The 16,870-nt window shown below is 31.9% G+C and overlaps 1 protein-coding gene across 1 annotated transcript; it reads left to right on the forward strand.

The window, feature by feature from the left end:
* On the forward strand, nt 1-5,143 carry LOC121777269 (calmodulin-binding protein 60 C-like). The gene is made up of 8 exons (XM_042174460.1): nt 1-446; nt 1,409-1,484; nt 1,761-1,819; nt 1,992-2,485; nt 2,575-2,735; nt 2,818-3,021; nt 3,514-3,745; nt 4,072-5,143. Exons 1-8 carry the CDS (start codon nt 331-333, stop codon nt 4,617-4,619), a joined length of 1,890 nt encoding a protein of 629 aa, XP_042030394.1. The 5' UTR covers nt 1-330; the 3' UTR covers nt 4,620-5,143.
* The last annotated feature ends 11,727 nt before the right edge of the window (nt 5,144-16,870 follow it).

Raw genomic sequence — 16,870 nt, forward strand, 5'->3', positions numbered from 1 at the left:
AGAAATGTTGAATACTCATATGAGCTGAAGGAAGTTGCTGCGATGCTTCGTTGAAACTCCCCAGAAACCTCTCTCCTCGTTCCCGGCAATTTCAATTTTTTTTCCCGCTTTCGGCTCCTTATATCCCCATTTTTCACTGTCGGAATCTTCCCACGTTCGCTTCAATTTCACTCAAAAATTTTCAGTCAGTTCATGATAAATTATCGGAAGTGGATCGGATCAGATCTGATCTGTATTAAAAAACTCCTTGTTTTTTCCTGAATTAAATAGTATTATTGGAGGCGTGCATTCCTTTTTTCAGAATTTGAAAATAAGGAAACTGTTGCGAAGATGCAGAGGCAGTATATGGAAGCAGCTAGCGGTATGGCGGCGAGAGAGAAGCGAAGTTTGGATCCGAGCGGTAGCGAGGAAGGTCAACCGGATAGGAAACGACCCGCTCTCGCTAGGTATTCTAAATTTCTAATTAACTTCGACCTCTAGGTTTACCTAGATGATCAGAGATATCAGATATTATGTGTATATTTTGCGAGCATCATTGCTATTGGAAAGTATTCGTAGCTCATGGAGAGTACATTGTGCTTGAATTCTCAAAATTGCAGTGAGATTCAGCTGGAGTGGGGGAAGTTTCAGATGAGTTGACTTTTTTTGCGGGGGTGATTTTTGGGGTTAAATTAATTTTTTATGCGCCTGTTGTGTTTGCTATATGTATGTGATATCTGAGTTAAGTTGATCAGAGATGATCAATACTATTGCTATAATTTATTTTATTTTTGTGATGTGAATTGAGTTAAAAATTATGTTGATATTTGAGTAGCTGGTAATGGTGCTGCAAAGCGAGTGCTCGCTTAGTAACAAAGACTTTAGGAGATAGATTGAGAAAAAACTGTCATGTATATGCTCTATGAAAAATTCTTGGACCGTTTTGTTGCAGTGGTTTTAGGAGGTACATGATGCCTTTCCATGTATATCATCAGTATATGTCATGAGATTAGTACTAGAACCGTCGTATGTGATTGAATTTTTTAGTGGAATAATGCAACCATTCGTTATAGTTGTTAGCTCAGTGCCTCAGAATGCAAAATTATGCTCCATTTGATGTATCTTATTTAGATAAGTTTCAATGGTAAGTAAAACTTTAGTTAGCTAAGTTGTAATAGCGAGAGTGAACTGATTGCAACTTTAGCTGATCTATAGTAGATTCAGTTCAGTGTGATGTGTGCTCTTAGTTCTGGTTTGGTCCTCACATTTTTTTTGCTGCTAAGACAACTGCTCGTATCAAACTACAGTGCTCTCATCTTGCGTATATGTGAAGATTTTCAAACGCTTAGAAGCAATGTAATAATGTTGCTGTGTTTCTAAGGATTGGCTGGCTAGGCACTTTGTAATGTATGATTCATCATTAATGCAGTGTTATTGTTGAGGCTCTTAAAGTGGACAGCCTACAAAAGCTATGCTCATCATTGGAACCAATTCTTCGTAGAGTGGTAAGATTATAGTCCATTTTGGTACGAATACTCATCCAGTGTTACCAATGCTTGAGGCCCATTATAGTAGGTATTATTGATTCTATATGTAGTAAATAGATTGCAATATATGCTATTGCTAAGGTCAATTTTTTTGGTTATCTGACTGGTTTGATACGTATATGCTAGATGCTTAACTTGCTTTACTTACTTTCCAAATACTGCTTATTGTGGATGATAATCCATGGCCTGTAATTTATGAATGAAATGACATTTTGAGTCTTTGACTACTACCAGGTTAGTGAAGAGGTAGAGCGTGCCTTGGCAAAACTGGGCCCGGCCAAATTAAATGGAAGGTATGATACTATGGCTTACAGTTTCTTTAGCTGATGACCGTTGTTCTATATTTTGTTTGATTGGTTCAAGTAGTTTAGTTAGAATATTTCTTATGCTCACTCTTAAGTAAATATAGAACATTTTGTTATGCTCTGGTTTCATGTTAAATAGATTTCCACCATCAACATGCAGGGTTTCTCCAAAAAGAATTGAGGGCCCTGATGGTAGAAATTTGCAGCTTCAGTTCAGGTCGAAGTTGTCGCTGCCTCTATTTACAGGTGGAAAAGTGGAGGGAGAGCAGGGTACTGCGATCTATATTGTCTTGCTAGATGCAAATACAGGCCATTTAGTGACATCAGGTTCAGAGTCTTCAGTCAAATTAGATGTTGTTGTGCTTGAAGGTGATTTCAACAATGAGGATGATGATGACTGGAGTCAGGAAACATTTGAGTCTCATATTGTGAAAGAGCGAGAGGGAAAGCGGCCGCTGCTTACTGGAGACTTGCAAGTGACCTTAAAGCAAGGCGTTGGTACCATTGGGGAGCTGACATTCACTGACAACTCTAGTTGGATTCGGAGCAGAAAATTTAGACTTGGTCTAAAAGTTGCCTCTGGTATTTGTGAAGGCATTCGAATCCGAGAAGCCAAAACAGATGCCTTTACTGTCAAGGATCACAGAGGGGAATGTAAGCTTAGTTTTGATTAAAACAGCATTTGCTCTAACATCATGCTCATCCTGAGATGTAAGTTTGTTTTACTTGTTTAATATTTGTAGTATACAAGAAACATTATCCGCCGGCACTTAATGATGAAGTTTGGAGATTGGAGAAGATTGGTAAAGATGGGTCGTTTCATAAGAGGCTTAATAAAGCTGGGATATTTACAGTGGAAGACTTCTTGCGACTTGTAGTGAGAGATCCACAGAAACTTCGACATGTGAGATATCTTCTTCTCATGCTGTCTCTTTCATATAGTCCTTCCTGCATGCTCATAATGGATTGCTCTTTGACCATTGCAGATACTGGGAAGTGGAATGTCAAATAAGATGTGGGATGTTCTCGAACAACACTCAAAGACATGCGTCTTGGGTGGAAAACTCTATGTGTACTATCCTGATGAACCAAGAAATGTGGGAGTCATATTCGATGATATCTATGAGTTGAGTGGTCTGATTGCTGGTGGACAGTATCATTCAGTTGATTCCCTTTCTGACAATCAGAAGGTCGGTGATTTCAAAATAGTAATGTTAGTGGGCGTCTAATTAATTTTTTTTACTTGCATGACTATGTTTTGGAAAATGTTGCCTACTCTCTTTAGGAAAAGGGCTAAAATTTCTTTGATGGTATCATATTTTTGGCTGCCTTACCACAGTTGAGCCTATGTCAAGACATAGTTAGTTTGCAAGCAATTTTATTATTATTATTATTAAGAAAATTGGTAGGGGCCAGTAAACAATTTCATGGGTTAATTCTTCATAAACAGGTACTGGATAATAGATAGCCAACTGTACTGATTTTGCTTCCTGTCACCATTACACCATAGTTTACTACACATCTGATGTTCCCCTCTTTTCTGGCCTCCCGTAACTCAGTTGTTACTAAAATGTAAATTGGCTGTTTGAACGGTCCAATAAAGAATTAGTGGCAAGAAATTTGTTTTTTTGCCAAATGAAATGAGCAGTTAGACAGATAGCTTATATACGTTTTCATGGCAGGTCTTTGTTGATACATTAGTGAAGAAGGCGTATGATAACTGGACGGATGTCATAGAATATGATAGCAAATCTTTTCTGGGTTTCGATCAAAATAAGAGTCCAGATGCTCAAAATGATCACAGGATTCAATCGCAATATCAGCCTAATTCTTTTGATCACCTTACTCTACCTACTCTCCCAGCATCAGATCATGTTGAACATAGTCCTGTCACCCCTGGACTGGCTACAAGAGGTAACCAAAAGCACGGCTTAATGCGGTACTGCATTTTAGGGATAATTATTTTGACCAGGTTGCAGAAAATGGGCATATCTTGCCGTGAAAAGTGGCATATATTTTTCCTTGTGATGTTCTTGGGATTTCCTCTCTATTTAATTGATTTCTTTCTAAATGCCAGTGGTTCTATCCCTTGAATGTCTGATCTCAGTTCCTTGATTACCCCATGAACTGTGAAAAGTTTCTTTTGGAGCTTTTCATTTTTTAGCTATTCTCAATATGCCCTCTCAGGTTCCGCATTAATACGAATTCTGCTCACAGTGTCTGCTTTTGTTTTTCTCCAGCTCATCATGAAAATGTTGGAAATCAGTTTCCTACTCAACCGCACAATATGAATCTCAATGTTTCTATGCAATTGGAGAGCCCTTCATATCCTCCTAACCAGCTCATGAGTACAATGCAACAATCTCAGCCATCTGGAAATGATAACATGCTCGCTCTTGGTCCACCACTGTCAACCTCTCCCAGCTTCCCTACCAGTGTCACCCCGAATCTTACTTCCTATAGGGCGCTGGAGGACATCCCTGAGGACGAAATTCGTGTAAGAACTCACGAAATGCTAGAAAATGATGATATGCAGCATCTACTGCGCATGTTTAGTATGAATGGGAATGGCCATGCTTCTTTCAGTGCCAACGAGCAAGGTTTTCCATCCTCAACTTACAACCCATTCTCACCTCCAAGCTTCAGTTTTGGTGAGGACCGTGCACGTTCATCTGGAAAAGCTGTTGTTGGGTGGCTTAAACTTAAAGCGGCTCTAAGATGGGGAATTTTCATTAGAAAGAAAGCTGCTGAGAGAAGGGCCCAACTTGTGGAGTTGGATGATTACTAAGTGCTAATCTCACTCTTTTGCAATGTCTAGAGTACATCCACCTCTTATACTTGTCCGGTATTTGTGCCCTATCTGAAGGCGTATGGTTCTTCCACGGACTTGATAACACGTGCGGAGCTCATTGGTTGTTCTACTTGTTTGTTCGAATTGCTTGGGTGGTTGGCTTGCCAGTACAAATGGTATAACGTCCTAACTTCACCATGTAGCTTAGAAGGCTGACACCTGACCGAATCAAGACACAACCGCGGAAGCTAGAGGATTGGCAAATTCAAAAGGCAGGCTTTTTTCTTCGTCAAGGTGGATGGTATGTTTGTTTGTTCTTTATTTCTCGAAGTTTTTGGTGTCTCAACTCTCATTCAACGTTGTAAGTGCTCGAATAACAGCCTTTACAACTTGGGATGTATTTGAGCGTAGAGCTCACGGTGTGATCTTATGTTGTAACTATATCCTTTTGCATTTTAACTTTGGTTTTCATGTTGTATTCCAAATTTGAAGCCTATAAAATTATCATCATTTTCACTTTAGTTTTGTGATGGCTTGATGCAGTTATATCCTTTCAATTTCCACTAACTTAATGAAGCCAATTTGAATGATTGGTAATCTAAACCAGTGAAGAATGATAACATTGAACAACAAGTGAAGCTAATGTGATGTATCAAAAACCTTATGCAGTCAGCATTCATATAAGCACAACATCAGAACGATGTACATCTCCTTAATTCAGTCATTCCATAAAAAAAATGCTAGGGGCCACCGGATTCTCTTCATATTCGTTGTGCTATGTACTCCATTTCGCTCGCATAAAATCATCGTCGATGTTGTAATAACCAACGTAGCTATCAACCACCACGCGGTCCATGCCATCATCTCATCATCTGTCTTCCCAATGTACAGTTGTTTCTTCTTTCCGACTAACTTGTCACAAAACTTGTAAATTAACCAACCAAATTCGACATATTGTAGGATTCGATTACATTTACATGGTAATCTATTGTTGCTACCGTACGTTTTAATCACATACTACTATATAGTTTTGAAATGAGTTTTATTAGGCGATTTGATGAAGTTTGAAGTAATTTTTGTTTCAGGCCCCAAGTGTTTGATGAAATGGCTAGTCAGACTAGTATTCTTTTTACACCAATATATGCAGGTATGATGACTTCTGAAGGAAATTCTTGTTGTTTGGAAGACGAGCCAAATGCGCAACAAAGGTTGACCAGTAGTGAAGGTAAAAGACATCTGGGTTATTTTTGGTTTATTTAACTGTTTATTATCTGAGTAGATTTTAGAACATACTTTCAAGTTTGAAGCAAAATAAAGTAGATGTCAGTTTTGAGGCTGATGATGCTCTTAAGTATTTAAAACTCTGGTAAGTTTTGGTATTCAACTAAAGAAGCGAAATGAATATAATAGTGTTGGAATAAGGAAATTAATTAATTGGAGAACAAGAAGGCAAGGGATGATTCTATGGCAAGAATAAAGAAGGAAAATAATTAAAGATTATGGAAAATCAAATACAAAGGATATTAGTATAATTAGAATATATTTTCCATGTATAGCTAAAATTAGAGCCTATAAAAGGTTTTGTAACCATTGAGATAATCAATTCAAGTCATTCACAATGTAGTCTTTGAAGTTCTCCCCATCTTTTACTTTCTGCAATAGTCTTTTATTTTCCGCATTATATTTTCTAACAAATATAAAACAAAAGAGAAAATGAAACCTAAGTCAAGTTTTGTTAATCGATTCAAATCCCCAATTTCTCCATCAATCTCTTCGAAAGAAAGAGAGTTTGCAGTTCAACCAAATGGCGCATGCTCTCTGGTAATTTCTTTAACAAGTTGTTCCCACTTAAGTCGAGGTTTCTCAAGTGAACCAAATTCTCTGGAGATTCACAAAGAAATTGAGAATTTAAATGATGTATTAAAATCAAAATACATCTATAAAAAGAAGTACTATAAGAATCAAAACTAATTTAGTTGTTGTAAATTTGTTATTTGTCTTTTAATTTGATTTCGTGTCTTTTAAAATATTTAAAATTAATTTATATCACAAAATCTATGAAATTTACTATTAGAAGGATGGAGATTGGTGCAAACTAATTATTGTGCTGTACTTTAAAGTGTTTATGTATGAAATTAAATAAATGGTGAGGAGATTGGAATCATAGTGTGCAAACTATATATTCTACGATTTGGTAACAAGTGTCCCACTCTTAACTAGAAAATTGAAAATAAAATGGGAAGAAGAAAAATGTAAATAAAGAAGAGCAAAATTGGTGAAAAGGAATTTCTCATCCCACACACTCCTCAATAGGCCAACATACTACTCCCTCCGTCCATGAAAAATAGGACACATTATAAATGACACATGTTTTAATATGGAATTGATAAAGTAAGAGAGAAGGGAAAAAAAGTAAAAGAGAAGTGGTGTTAGTGGAATGTGGGGTCCATATTATTAGTGAGAGAGAGAAAAAAAGTAAAAGAAAAGTAGTGTTAGTGGAATGTGTGGTCTATATAGTAGTAAGAGAGAAGTTGTTAAAAAACTTTTCTTTTTAAATGTGCTCTATATTTTGTAGACAACCAAAAATAGCAAATGTGCTATATTTCATGGACGGAGGGAGTACTATTCTTGTTCAACCGTTCATCAAATTTGGTGTTTCAAGTTGGGCTATAAAATGCTCTTTTATTCCCCCAACAAATCAAAAGATAAAATAGCCCAATTAAAATCATTAAAGGCCCAGCATAAAAGGTCTTAAATTAAACCCATTTGACAATTCATTTTCTTCATCAATTTTTTGGGGCAAAGGGCAGCCATAGTGAAGGGTTCATCCCTTGGCCAATGGTGCGTCCGTCTTTATTGGTGAATTGTTGTGTAGTTGTCGCGCTTTTGTTTAATACTTCCCCTCGTTTTAAGGAAGATGACCCTTTTTTTTGGACGACATAAGATTTTATGCAGTTTTATTTTATGTGTTGAGTGGAGAGAGTAAAATAAGAGAGAGAAAATAAATTAGAGATAAAAAATGTTTTCAATTTTAGTAATGAGTCATCTTGATTGAGACAATCCAAAAAGGAAAGTTAGTCATCTTCAATGGGACGGAGGGAGTATTCTCTTCTGTGTTGTTATAAACTACTCCTCCGACCCACAATAAGAGTCACTCTTGTTGTGGGCATGGATTTTAAGAAAATATAAAGAATAGTGGGTTGGAAAAGTTAGTGGACAGTGTGAGTGATGTGAGTTAGTCGAATATAGGACCCAGTGGCGGATCCAGGTGGGGGCAGGTGGGGGCGGTCGCCCCTACCCGACCGTCCGGAGAGCCTAAATTTTTCATTGAATCAAGCCGAAAATAGCATATCCGCCCCCTCCGTAGAGTGTAGAAATATTTTTATTTTCAATAAATGTCATATAAAATGTAGTAGTTCAATGGTTTGTTTGTTTGATTTTTAACTAAGATGTCTAGGATTCAATCCTCAACAAAAACATATTTTTTTTCATTTTTCATTTTTTATTTTATCCATTCATATTTCTTCTTATTATCAAAATAATATCTTTAAATACTTTATGTAATCTAAACTTTTACTAAGTTGCATATATTATGTTGTTATATTTATTCTTTAGTTAAAATCATTTTTAATCTTGTGTTAAAGTCTTTTTTATCCTATAGTACTTATAATTTGATCCATGTATCTTAATTATTCTCTATGTAACAAAATAAACATTTTAAATATTTTTGAAATATAAATATTTAGTGCTCTACTTATATCACTTTTGTATATAATATTACAGTGATTTAAAATGTACATATATTTACAATAATTTTATATTTTAAAATGAATAATACATATTTGCAAGCTAAAGCATGTTTATATTTATATATTTTTTTATTTTAAAATGAATAATACATATTTGCAAGCTGAAGCATGTTTATATTTTATTAATGAAGCTAGTGCTACTTAAATATTAATATAATATTTATTTATTTTATTATTAAAAATAATATTAAATTAAATATTTAATATTTAAATATAAGTTCCGCCCCGCCATTTTCGGGTCCTGGATCCGCCACTGATAGGACCTACTTACACTTACTATTATTCATGGTAAAAAAATGAAATATGATTCTTATTGTACGACGGGGGAGTACTAAACTAGCAGGTCTAAATGGGAGTTTGGCTGAATTAGCACATGAAGGTCGATAAACTCCTTTACATTTGGTTTTTGGATCTACTGTCGATCTCACGTTGACTTGAAAGAAAGGAGAGACTAAGATTCTTAGGCATGATAAGTGTTTGACTCAATTTACAAATAATAATAATTCAACGCATTTCGTATAAGATAAAATGTACTCCATAAAAGTATGTTTGTCTTATCAATGCAAAACGATTATAAAACTCATGTGTGTTATATTCATGTATATAAAAAGTTAAGTACAAACTTAGTGAAATTTGCTAGCTATGCATTTCAACTAGTATTTCAACCTATTATATTTTTTGACGAGACAAGAGTATTAGTAACATGCAACTGAGGAATGTTTTGCTATTTATTCGTTATATTTCGATTCCCCCTTTTCAGTATAGATTTTTGTGTAGTAATATTTCACTCATACGTATTTTCTCCATTCTCATTAAAAATGAAACTTTTTTTTAGTTGTCCCGTTAAAAATGAAATGTTTCTTAAAATGGAAATAGCATTATCTCTACGTTTCATTCTCTCTTACTTCACTCTCGTTTTATTAACTCACAAAACAATAATGCACAAAATCTCGTGCTGAAAACCAAATATTTCATATTTATTAAAACGGCGGGAATATTAATGATTTGATGCCACTATTTGAAAAAATACCTAGTATTATGAGGAAAGAAAACGCTACTTTATTAAAATAGTGATTTATATACCGGGTATAGGGAAATAATATCTTACGTACTTTATGTGAGTGCAACCCTATTTAGCGTTGTTTGCTTTATTTATATATCTTAATTTAATTCTATTACATTATAAAATTTTATTAAAAATTTTATTTTGACAAAAGTCATATTAATACTAATATTATGAGTAAAGAAAAGCTAATGACAAACACAAATTTTGCATGTTTGTAAGACCTAGATTTGGTTCATTTGAAATGCCAATCATGCAAATTATGTTCTTAAATTGCATATGTTATATTACATTTCTGTATTTTTGACGTGTTTATTGAGAAATGATAGAAAAAAAAAACAGAAAAAGGTGCAAAAACTAAAATTAATTTGGCACTATATTAAAAAAACCCAAAGCTTACAAACAAAAACTAATCTTATTTCCATTATTTAAAATTTTAATTAATATTAGACCTATCTACTCAATCAATAACATACACAACTAATTTATATCCAATCCATCAAGTTGACACTTAATTTTTGTTTAAACGACTTTGTTACGAGTTCGTCAGAATAATCTGAAGTGTTCTACGTCATTCCATTAACAAAATCATTGGGTAAAGTCATAATTACTAATACACGTGTTTATTATTAAGAGAATTAGAGATATAGAAAGGGATATACCATGCATTTCTCAGCCTCACATTTGTCCAACTCCAAAGCTATGTGCTTATTAAAATTGAGTATCACCAATTGGATAAAAAGTAAATTGGACAATACAACATTATGATTCAAATTGTCTATTGTTTTATATAAAGATATACATCACAAAAATACATTATTATATCATGTCCCAATTAATCTTGTGGTTAGGAGATTTGATTACTGAAGTTTAACTTGTACCAAGATTTCTCACTGACATGTGATTATTCAATAAATTTTATCACAATATAATGATCAATATATATAAATCGAGATTGATCATACATTATTATTGGATTAAGTACCAAAATCTACTAATCAAATAACATTAAAACTTAAATTTTTTCGAATTCAACAAATCAAATTATATTACCCTTGCATGTAATTTTGGTTTAAATCGAACTTTTAAGTTTTTATGACTTTTTTAATTTACATTGGTAACTTCCATTGGGTTCTAGGATATTCCACTGACAAAAGTAAATTCATTGTAGTATTAATACACGTGGCTAAATAAGAAAGATATTACAAAAATAATAGTGTAAGAAAAGTCGTGATTTGGCACACTCTTTAATTCGAAGCCTCACATTTGTCACAAAGCTATGCGCTTGTTTAAATTGAGTATCACTAAATTGGCAACCACTAAATAAACAATACTAGTGGTACAAGATAATGATTCAACTATATTACTCACTCTATCTATACAAATCCCGTTTTTCTATTTTAATTCATTCACAGATTTTTTTTGATAAATACTAATATGGTCTCGCATTCTATATCTATTAACTCATTTAATTCATATTTTATTTAAAATTAATATATATAAGTGAGATCCATATTCCATTATTTTTATCCACCAACCTTTCTTAAAACATTCTCATCATAATTAAAGAATCATTATTATTATATATAGTTCATGGTTCAAATTAGCTTATCTCCCCTAGTAAAAAAAAATAGTAATCCATTTGTTGGACTAGAGAAATTCCATTTCATTTTGATCATACGCCAATAAGAGTTCTAATTTATTAAAAAAAAGTTTTTACATTCTACTAACTTATTTTACTTATATTTTATTATAAAATTAATACTAATAATCTAATATATAAAATTAAAACTCACATTTCACTATCTTTTTAATTCACATTTCTTCGCATTTCTGAAAACAAGCTGATCTCAATTAGAACTCCTAATTGCGGATGAATATGGTATATCCTACAAAATATTAATATAAAAATAATTTTATTTTTAATGTAAATGGAGTATATACTTTATAACAATTATTTATAAAGGAAAAACAAAAGATCATGTAATGGTATAATTTTATCGTTAAGAAATGTAATCAAATGCAAACTCTAAATATTGTACAAACTCCAAACTATGATATGAACAGTTAAAAATGTCAACAGATGACAAAATAACAGCAATAGAAAATATTAACACAGTGTCAACGATTGACACCGTATCGACATTGTGTTGACGTAAAAATCTTGAAATATCTAGAGTTTGCATTTTATCACTATCCTCGTCATTATACATTAATTACCGAGGGCATTGAAGTTAGTTTAATACCAAAATGGTATAGTTTACTAGTTTTTCATTTTTTATATTCGTGGATCATTTTTCTACATTCGACATGGATTGCAACTTCTTTTCATTTTTCTACTGCACTTAAATTTGAAAGGTCGAATTCTAAAAGAAAAAAAAGAAGGTTAAATTTCGTTTGTACTAATAAATAAATCCATTAATAAAATGAACAAAGGAAAGTAGAACATTGAACGACTTGATTGAACTCCATCGAAAAAGAGAGTGCTATGGTCCACTTATTTTATCTATTTTATTTTATTTGAAATTTGAATTTATCACACATATATGAGGATTTATTATTGCCAGTATGAAAGTAAACCATCCTTAATTAAACATGTCGATTAATATTTAGTCAAAACGGCAATTAACTAAACAAAATTAAAGAAAATTACTTTTGACCTGCTTTAAATTGTACTTATTGATACAAGCAGAGTTGACTTCTATTGACACACCTACCTCATTTAATCAGCATTGTGTTGGTCAAATTACTTCACCTATAATTAGTGGAATATTTACCGATTATGATCTAGGAATACTTGATTATATAATTTATTTTTTTTGATATGCATCTTTATTGCCTTGCCGTTACGTTTTACTAGGAGTACTTTATAGCAAAATCCTTTGTTTTTCTTCGAGTCAATTACATTTGTAATATTACTATGTTTTATATCAATCTCTTCCGTAATTTTGCACAAAAATTAATTTGTAGGTATCAACCGAAAATAGAAATTGAAACATCAATTCGCAATAAGAAATTAACTGAAAAATATAAAATTTGATAGTATAAAGTTTAAGTAGCATAAGTCACGCTAATTACTTCAAAAACTAAATTCATAAATAAATAATACTCCTACTACATAATAGATAAACCTATATAATAATTACTTTCTTGCGCATTGCGTATGTGTATACGAGTTGTCATTTCTATTAATAAAATAAAAATCTCATAATTATTGACGTATGAATTATAAATATTTTAAGTACCGACATTCATTTTGTACACTGTGGTAAAGACGTAAAAAGATTAATTTCGTTAATATATTTGTACTATTATATATTCGTGACAAACACAAAGCGAGAATATTCTATATAATAATATATTAATATCCAGCTGCCAAGATGCATATACTAATTAATGAAAAAATATGAGTGGATTTGGTGACAAAATAATAGTCTGTACTATCAACTTTCCAATTAAGCAATTGCTTTTCAGAGGTGGAAAAAATATTTATTTAGTAATTAATAAAAAACAAAAATTATATATATACGTATGTCTACGAGTGGATATCGTGACAAAATAATGTCTATATTATAACTTTCCAATTAAGCAATTGCTTTTTTGCGGTAAATAACAATATTCCTAGTAAATTTCTTAGTAAATAAATTATTCTTAGTTAACTTTAGCTCACCACTTCACATCTGCTTCTGAGGGCCTATATCGTAATTTCCCATTCACTTAATGATTAACCAAAGCGTGTGGTTTAGATACTATAACCGGCCGTCAAACGGTTTATTGACTTAATCACTTGTCTAACATCTTATCTCTCTTTCCCCTTTCTTCATCAAAATTCATCTAGTTTCAAGAATTGAATTACACATTTGTGGATTCCTTCGATTATTACCGTGGTTTTTTGGCTTGAGCATTTGATTTTTCATCGAAAACCTCGTGTATTTGGCTTGAGCACTCGCTATTTTTTGACTTGAGCACTTGGTAGCTCGTGTTGTACAAACTAGAGGATCCAAGTGGGGATTTGAGGGGTCGGCTGACCCATCATTGGCTCATGAAGGTCGATAAACTCCTTTTAATTTGACTTTTATAACTATCGTCGATCTCATTGCAACAACCCTTCAGCGTCGACTTGAGAAAAAGAGAGACTGAGATTCTTGGCGTGGTAGGTGTTCGACTCAGTTTAGAATACTCAAAATATATTAACTTCGAATAAGATAAAATTTGTTATTGTTGATTGGATCCATAAAAATGTGTTTGTCTTATTAATACTCTATAAAAAAAACTTGTGCATTTCAACCTAATTTATAATTATCATGAGACACGAGTACTCACATTTAAGCAACTGAGGAATGTTGTGTAATAATTAATTCACTCGGTGGTTGTATAATTATATTCCTATTGATGATTAATTAACGCCACTACGAGTAAAGAAAACGCTACTTTATTATGATTGTGGTTCATGTATAACTTGTATGATGAATGATGATGAATCTATAGCTAGTTCTTTCAGAAAAATCGTTACTTATACGTGAAGAATATACATAGTATATACTATATAAATGAAACTATATCTAGTTCTTTCAAAAAAATCGTAACTTATAAGTAAAGAATATATACACTCCATATAAATGTTTGATTGCTTAATAAGAGTAACTAGCTAGTATCAAGATTATTTTAAAAATGACCAAAATTATTATATATTTTATAACTAACGGAAAAAATTTAAAACCAAGACTCATTTTGGTAGACTTTATACTAAAATTAAATATTTAATTCTATGTACTCAATCAAAAAACATTCATAACATAATTTGATCCGAGCTTATTTAAAACGAATATCACTGAATGGTAATCACTACATAAATAATGCAACATAATAATTCAAATTATGTATTTTTGTATACAATGAAATATTCTCATCAAATGAAGCATTGTTATATAGAGTTCATGGGCCAAGCTAACTAGCTTATCTCACTTAGTAAAAGAAAAATTTATCCTACCATATATTAATATAAAAATAATACTTCATTTTAGTCTAAATGTACAAAAACACCTTTTAACAAAAATGATTGAAAAATAATTCCTAAAGGAAAAAAAATGAAAAAAGTGTCTTTATTCACAAATATAAATAGATAATAGTATAACAATTAATGTACTAACTACTAAGTACTCCTATTTTACAATGTCATATTACAAGAGTATTAAAGTCCTTTGAACAATTGTTTTGTGTAGACGTGTTTTTACTAATGTAGTTTTCCCTCAAATATATGTATGTGTGTAAATAAGTTTTAAAATACATAACGACATGGATTGAACTTTTTTTTTCATTTAATTAACGATGTTAATACTTAATACTTCATTTATATTTGAAAGGTTGAATTAGGTTGAATTATAAAAGAAAAAAAGATGGTTAAATTTGGTTTGTACTATAATATAAAGAAATGTCATCCGTCAATTGACACAATTAATACATCGATTAATAAAATGAACAAAGGGAAAGTAGAACATCAAACAACTTAATTGAACATACATTGAAAAAGAAAGTGATATGCTGGGCCTCTCATATTATGGTCCACTTATTTTATCAATTTTATTTTATTTGAAATTTGAATTTATCATTTATTTTATTTGAAATTTGAATTTATCATACTTGGTATTAGAATTTTTATGGCTAGTATGAAAGTAAACCATCCTTAATTAAAAATGTCAATTAAAATTTAGTCAAAATGACCATTAACCAAACAAAATTAAAGAAAATTTACTCTTGACCAGCTTTAAATTGAATTGATGCAGAGTTGACATCTCTTGACTCGCCCACCACATTTTATCTCCATCGTTGGTCAAACTACTTGACCTAAAATTACTGTAATATATTTAATATTTACCTTGGATCTAGGATTTTATTGATATATAAATCTTTTTATGCTTAGCCGTTACGTTTATATAATAAAATCCTTTGTTTTCTAATATTATGTTTTATATATCAATTGTTCCGTAATATTTGCTCAAAAATTAATTCGTGGGTGTCAATCGAAAATAGAAATCCAAACATCAATTTGCAATAAGATATCAATTGAAAATTATAAATTTTGATAGTATTATAAAGTTTAAGTAGCATGAGTTACGCTATAAAACCAAATTTCATAAATAAAAAAATACTAGCATAGGTTTCATGGTTTTATTAGGCCTTACAAATCATGTAATATTATAACTATTCATTTAAACACAATAGTCAAGGACAGGTGCTTGCTTGGTAAACTATAAAATTAATTTGTAGAATATACCGTAATTTAATAACACGTATTTAGATAAGACTGATCATGTGTTACATTAGATTTTCATATTAATTTCTCTATCTACTATATGCTTTCTGTCTCGATAATTTTGATAATACACGACAGGGATTTCATACAAAATTAGTAAAGTTGAAAAACAATAAATTGAAAAAAAACAGAGTATCTGTTTAGTTAACGAAGAAGGTAAAACCTGCCTAAAATATAATGTACCTGTTTACTTTCTTACACATCGTATTTGTATATGAGTTGTCATTTCTATTTCTATTATAATAAAATACTAAACCTAGTAATTATTGATATATGAATAATAAATATTTAATAACCGACATTAATTTGGTATATACTGTTGTAAAGGCGTAAAAAGAATAATTTCATTAATATATTTGTACTATAATATATTCGTGACAAACATAAAGCGAGAATATTCCATATAATATATAAATATCCAGCTGCCATGATACATATACACTAATTAATGAAAAAATTGAGTGCATTTGGTGACAAAATAAGTAGTCTGCACTATTAACTTTCCAATTAAGCAATTGCTTTTTTGAGGTGAAAAAAATATTCTTAGTCATTTTAATGAATAAAAAAAACTATACTTAGTATATATGGAGTACAAAATAAATAGTCTGTATTAGTATACTTTCCAATTAAGCAATTGCTGTTTTGAGGTAAAACCAATATTATCAGTAATCTTCAGCTCAGCATGAGGGCCAAAATCGGAATTTCGACATTAACTTAATGATTAACCAAAGCGTGTGGGTTAGATGTTAGATACTGTAACCAGCCGTGACACGGTTAAATTAAATCCAGCCACCAATTTGGAACTACGAGTAGCAAATCACGGCCGTTCCTTTGTACACGTGTCGGCATCTGGTTAGGATGCGTTTGAAATCGCACACAGCCAGTCATTGTAGCAAAAATCAAATACACGTCTCTATACAGCCGACTAAGAAGACCGACCATATCACTGCCACATCACCTGAACCACCCCATGTTGCCGCTAGCCTATCACGACTCTCCACGTGTCCCACCATAACGGCTAGTTTTCCTGCCTGCTATAAACAGTGGAGTCTTAACACCTCGG

This window comes from Salvia splendens, chromosome 18 (assembly GCF_004379255.2).
Source record: "Salvia splendens isolate huo1 chromosome 18, SspV2, whole genome shotgun sequence".
NCBI classification, from domain to species: Eukaryota; Viridiplantae; Streptophyta; class Magnoliopsida; order Lamiales; family Lamiaceae; genus Salvia; species Salvia splendens.

Bases quoted from the DNA above. Each gene is read 5' to 3' on its own strand.
- LOC121777269 (XM_042174460.1), top strand. From the start codon at position 331: ATGCAGAGGCAGTATATGGAAGCAGCTAGCGGTATGGCGGCGAGAGAG. The intron at 1,485-1,760 runs GTAAGATTATAG...GACTACTACCAG, and splicing joins AACCAATTCTTCGTAGAGTG to GTTAGTGAAGAGGTAGAGCG. The intron at 2,736-2,817 runs GTGAGATATCTT...TGACCATTGCAG, and splicing joins ATCCACAGAAACTTCGACAT to ATACTGGGAAGTGGAATGTC.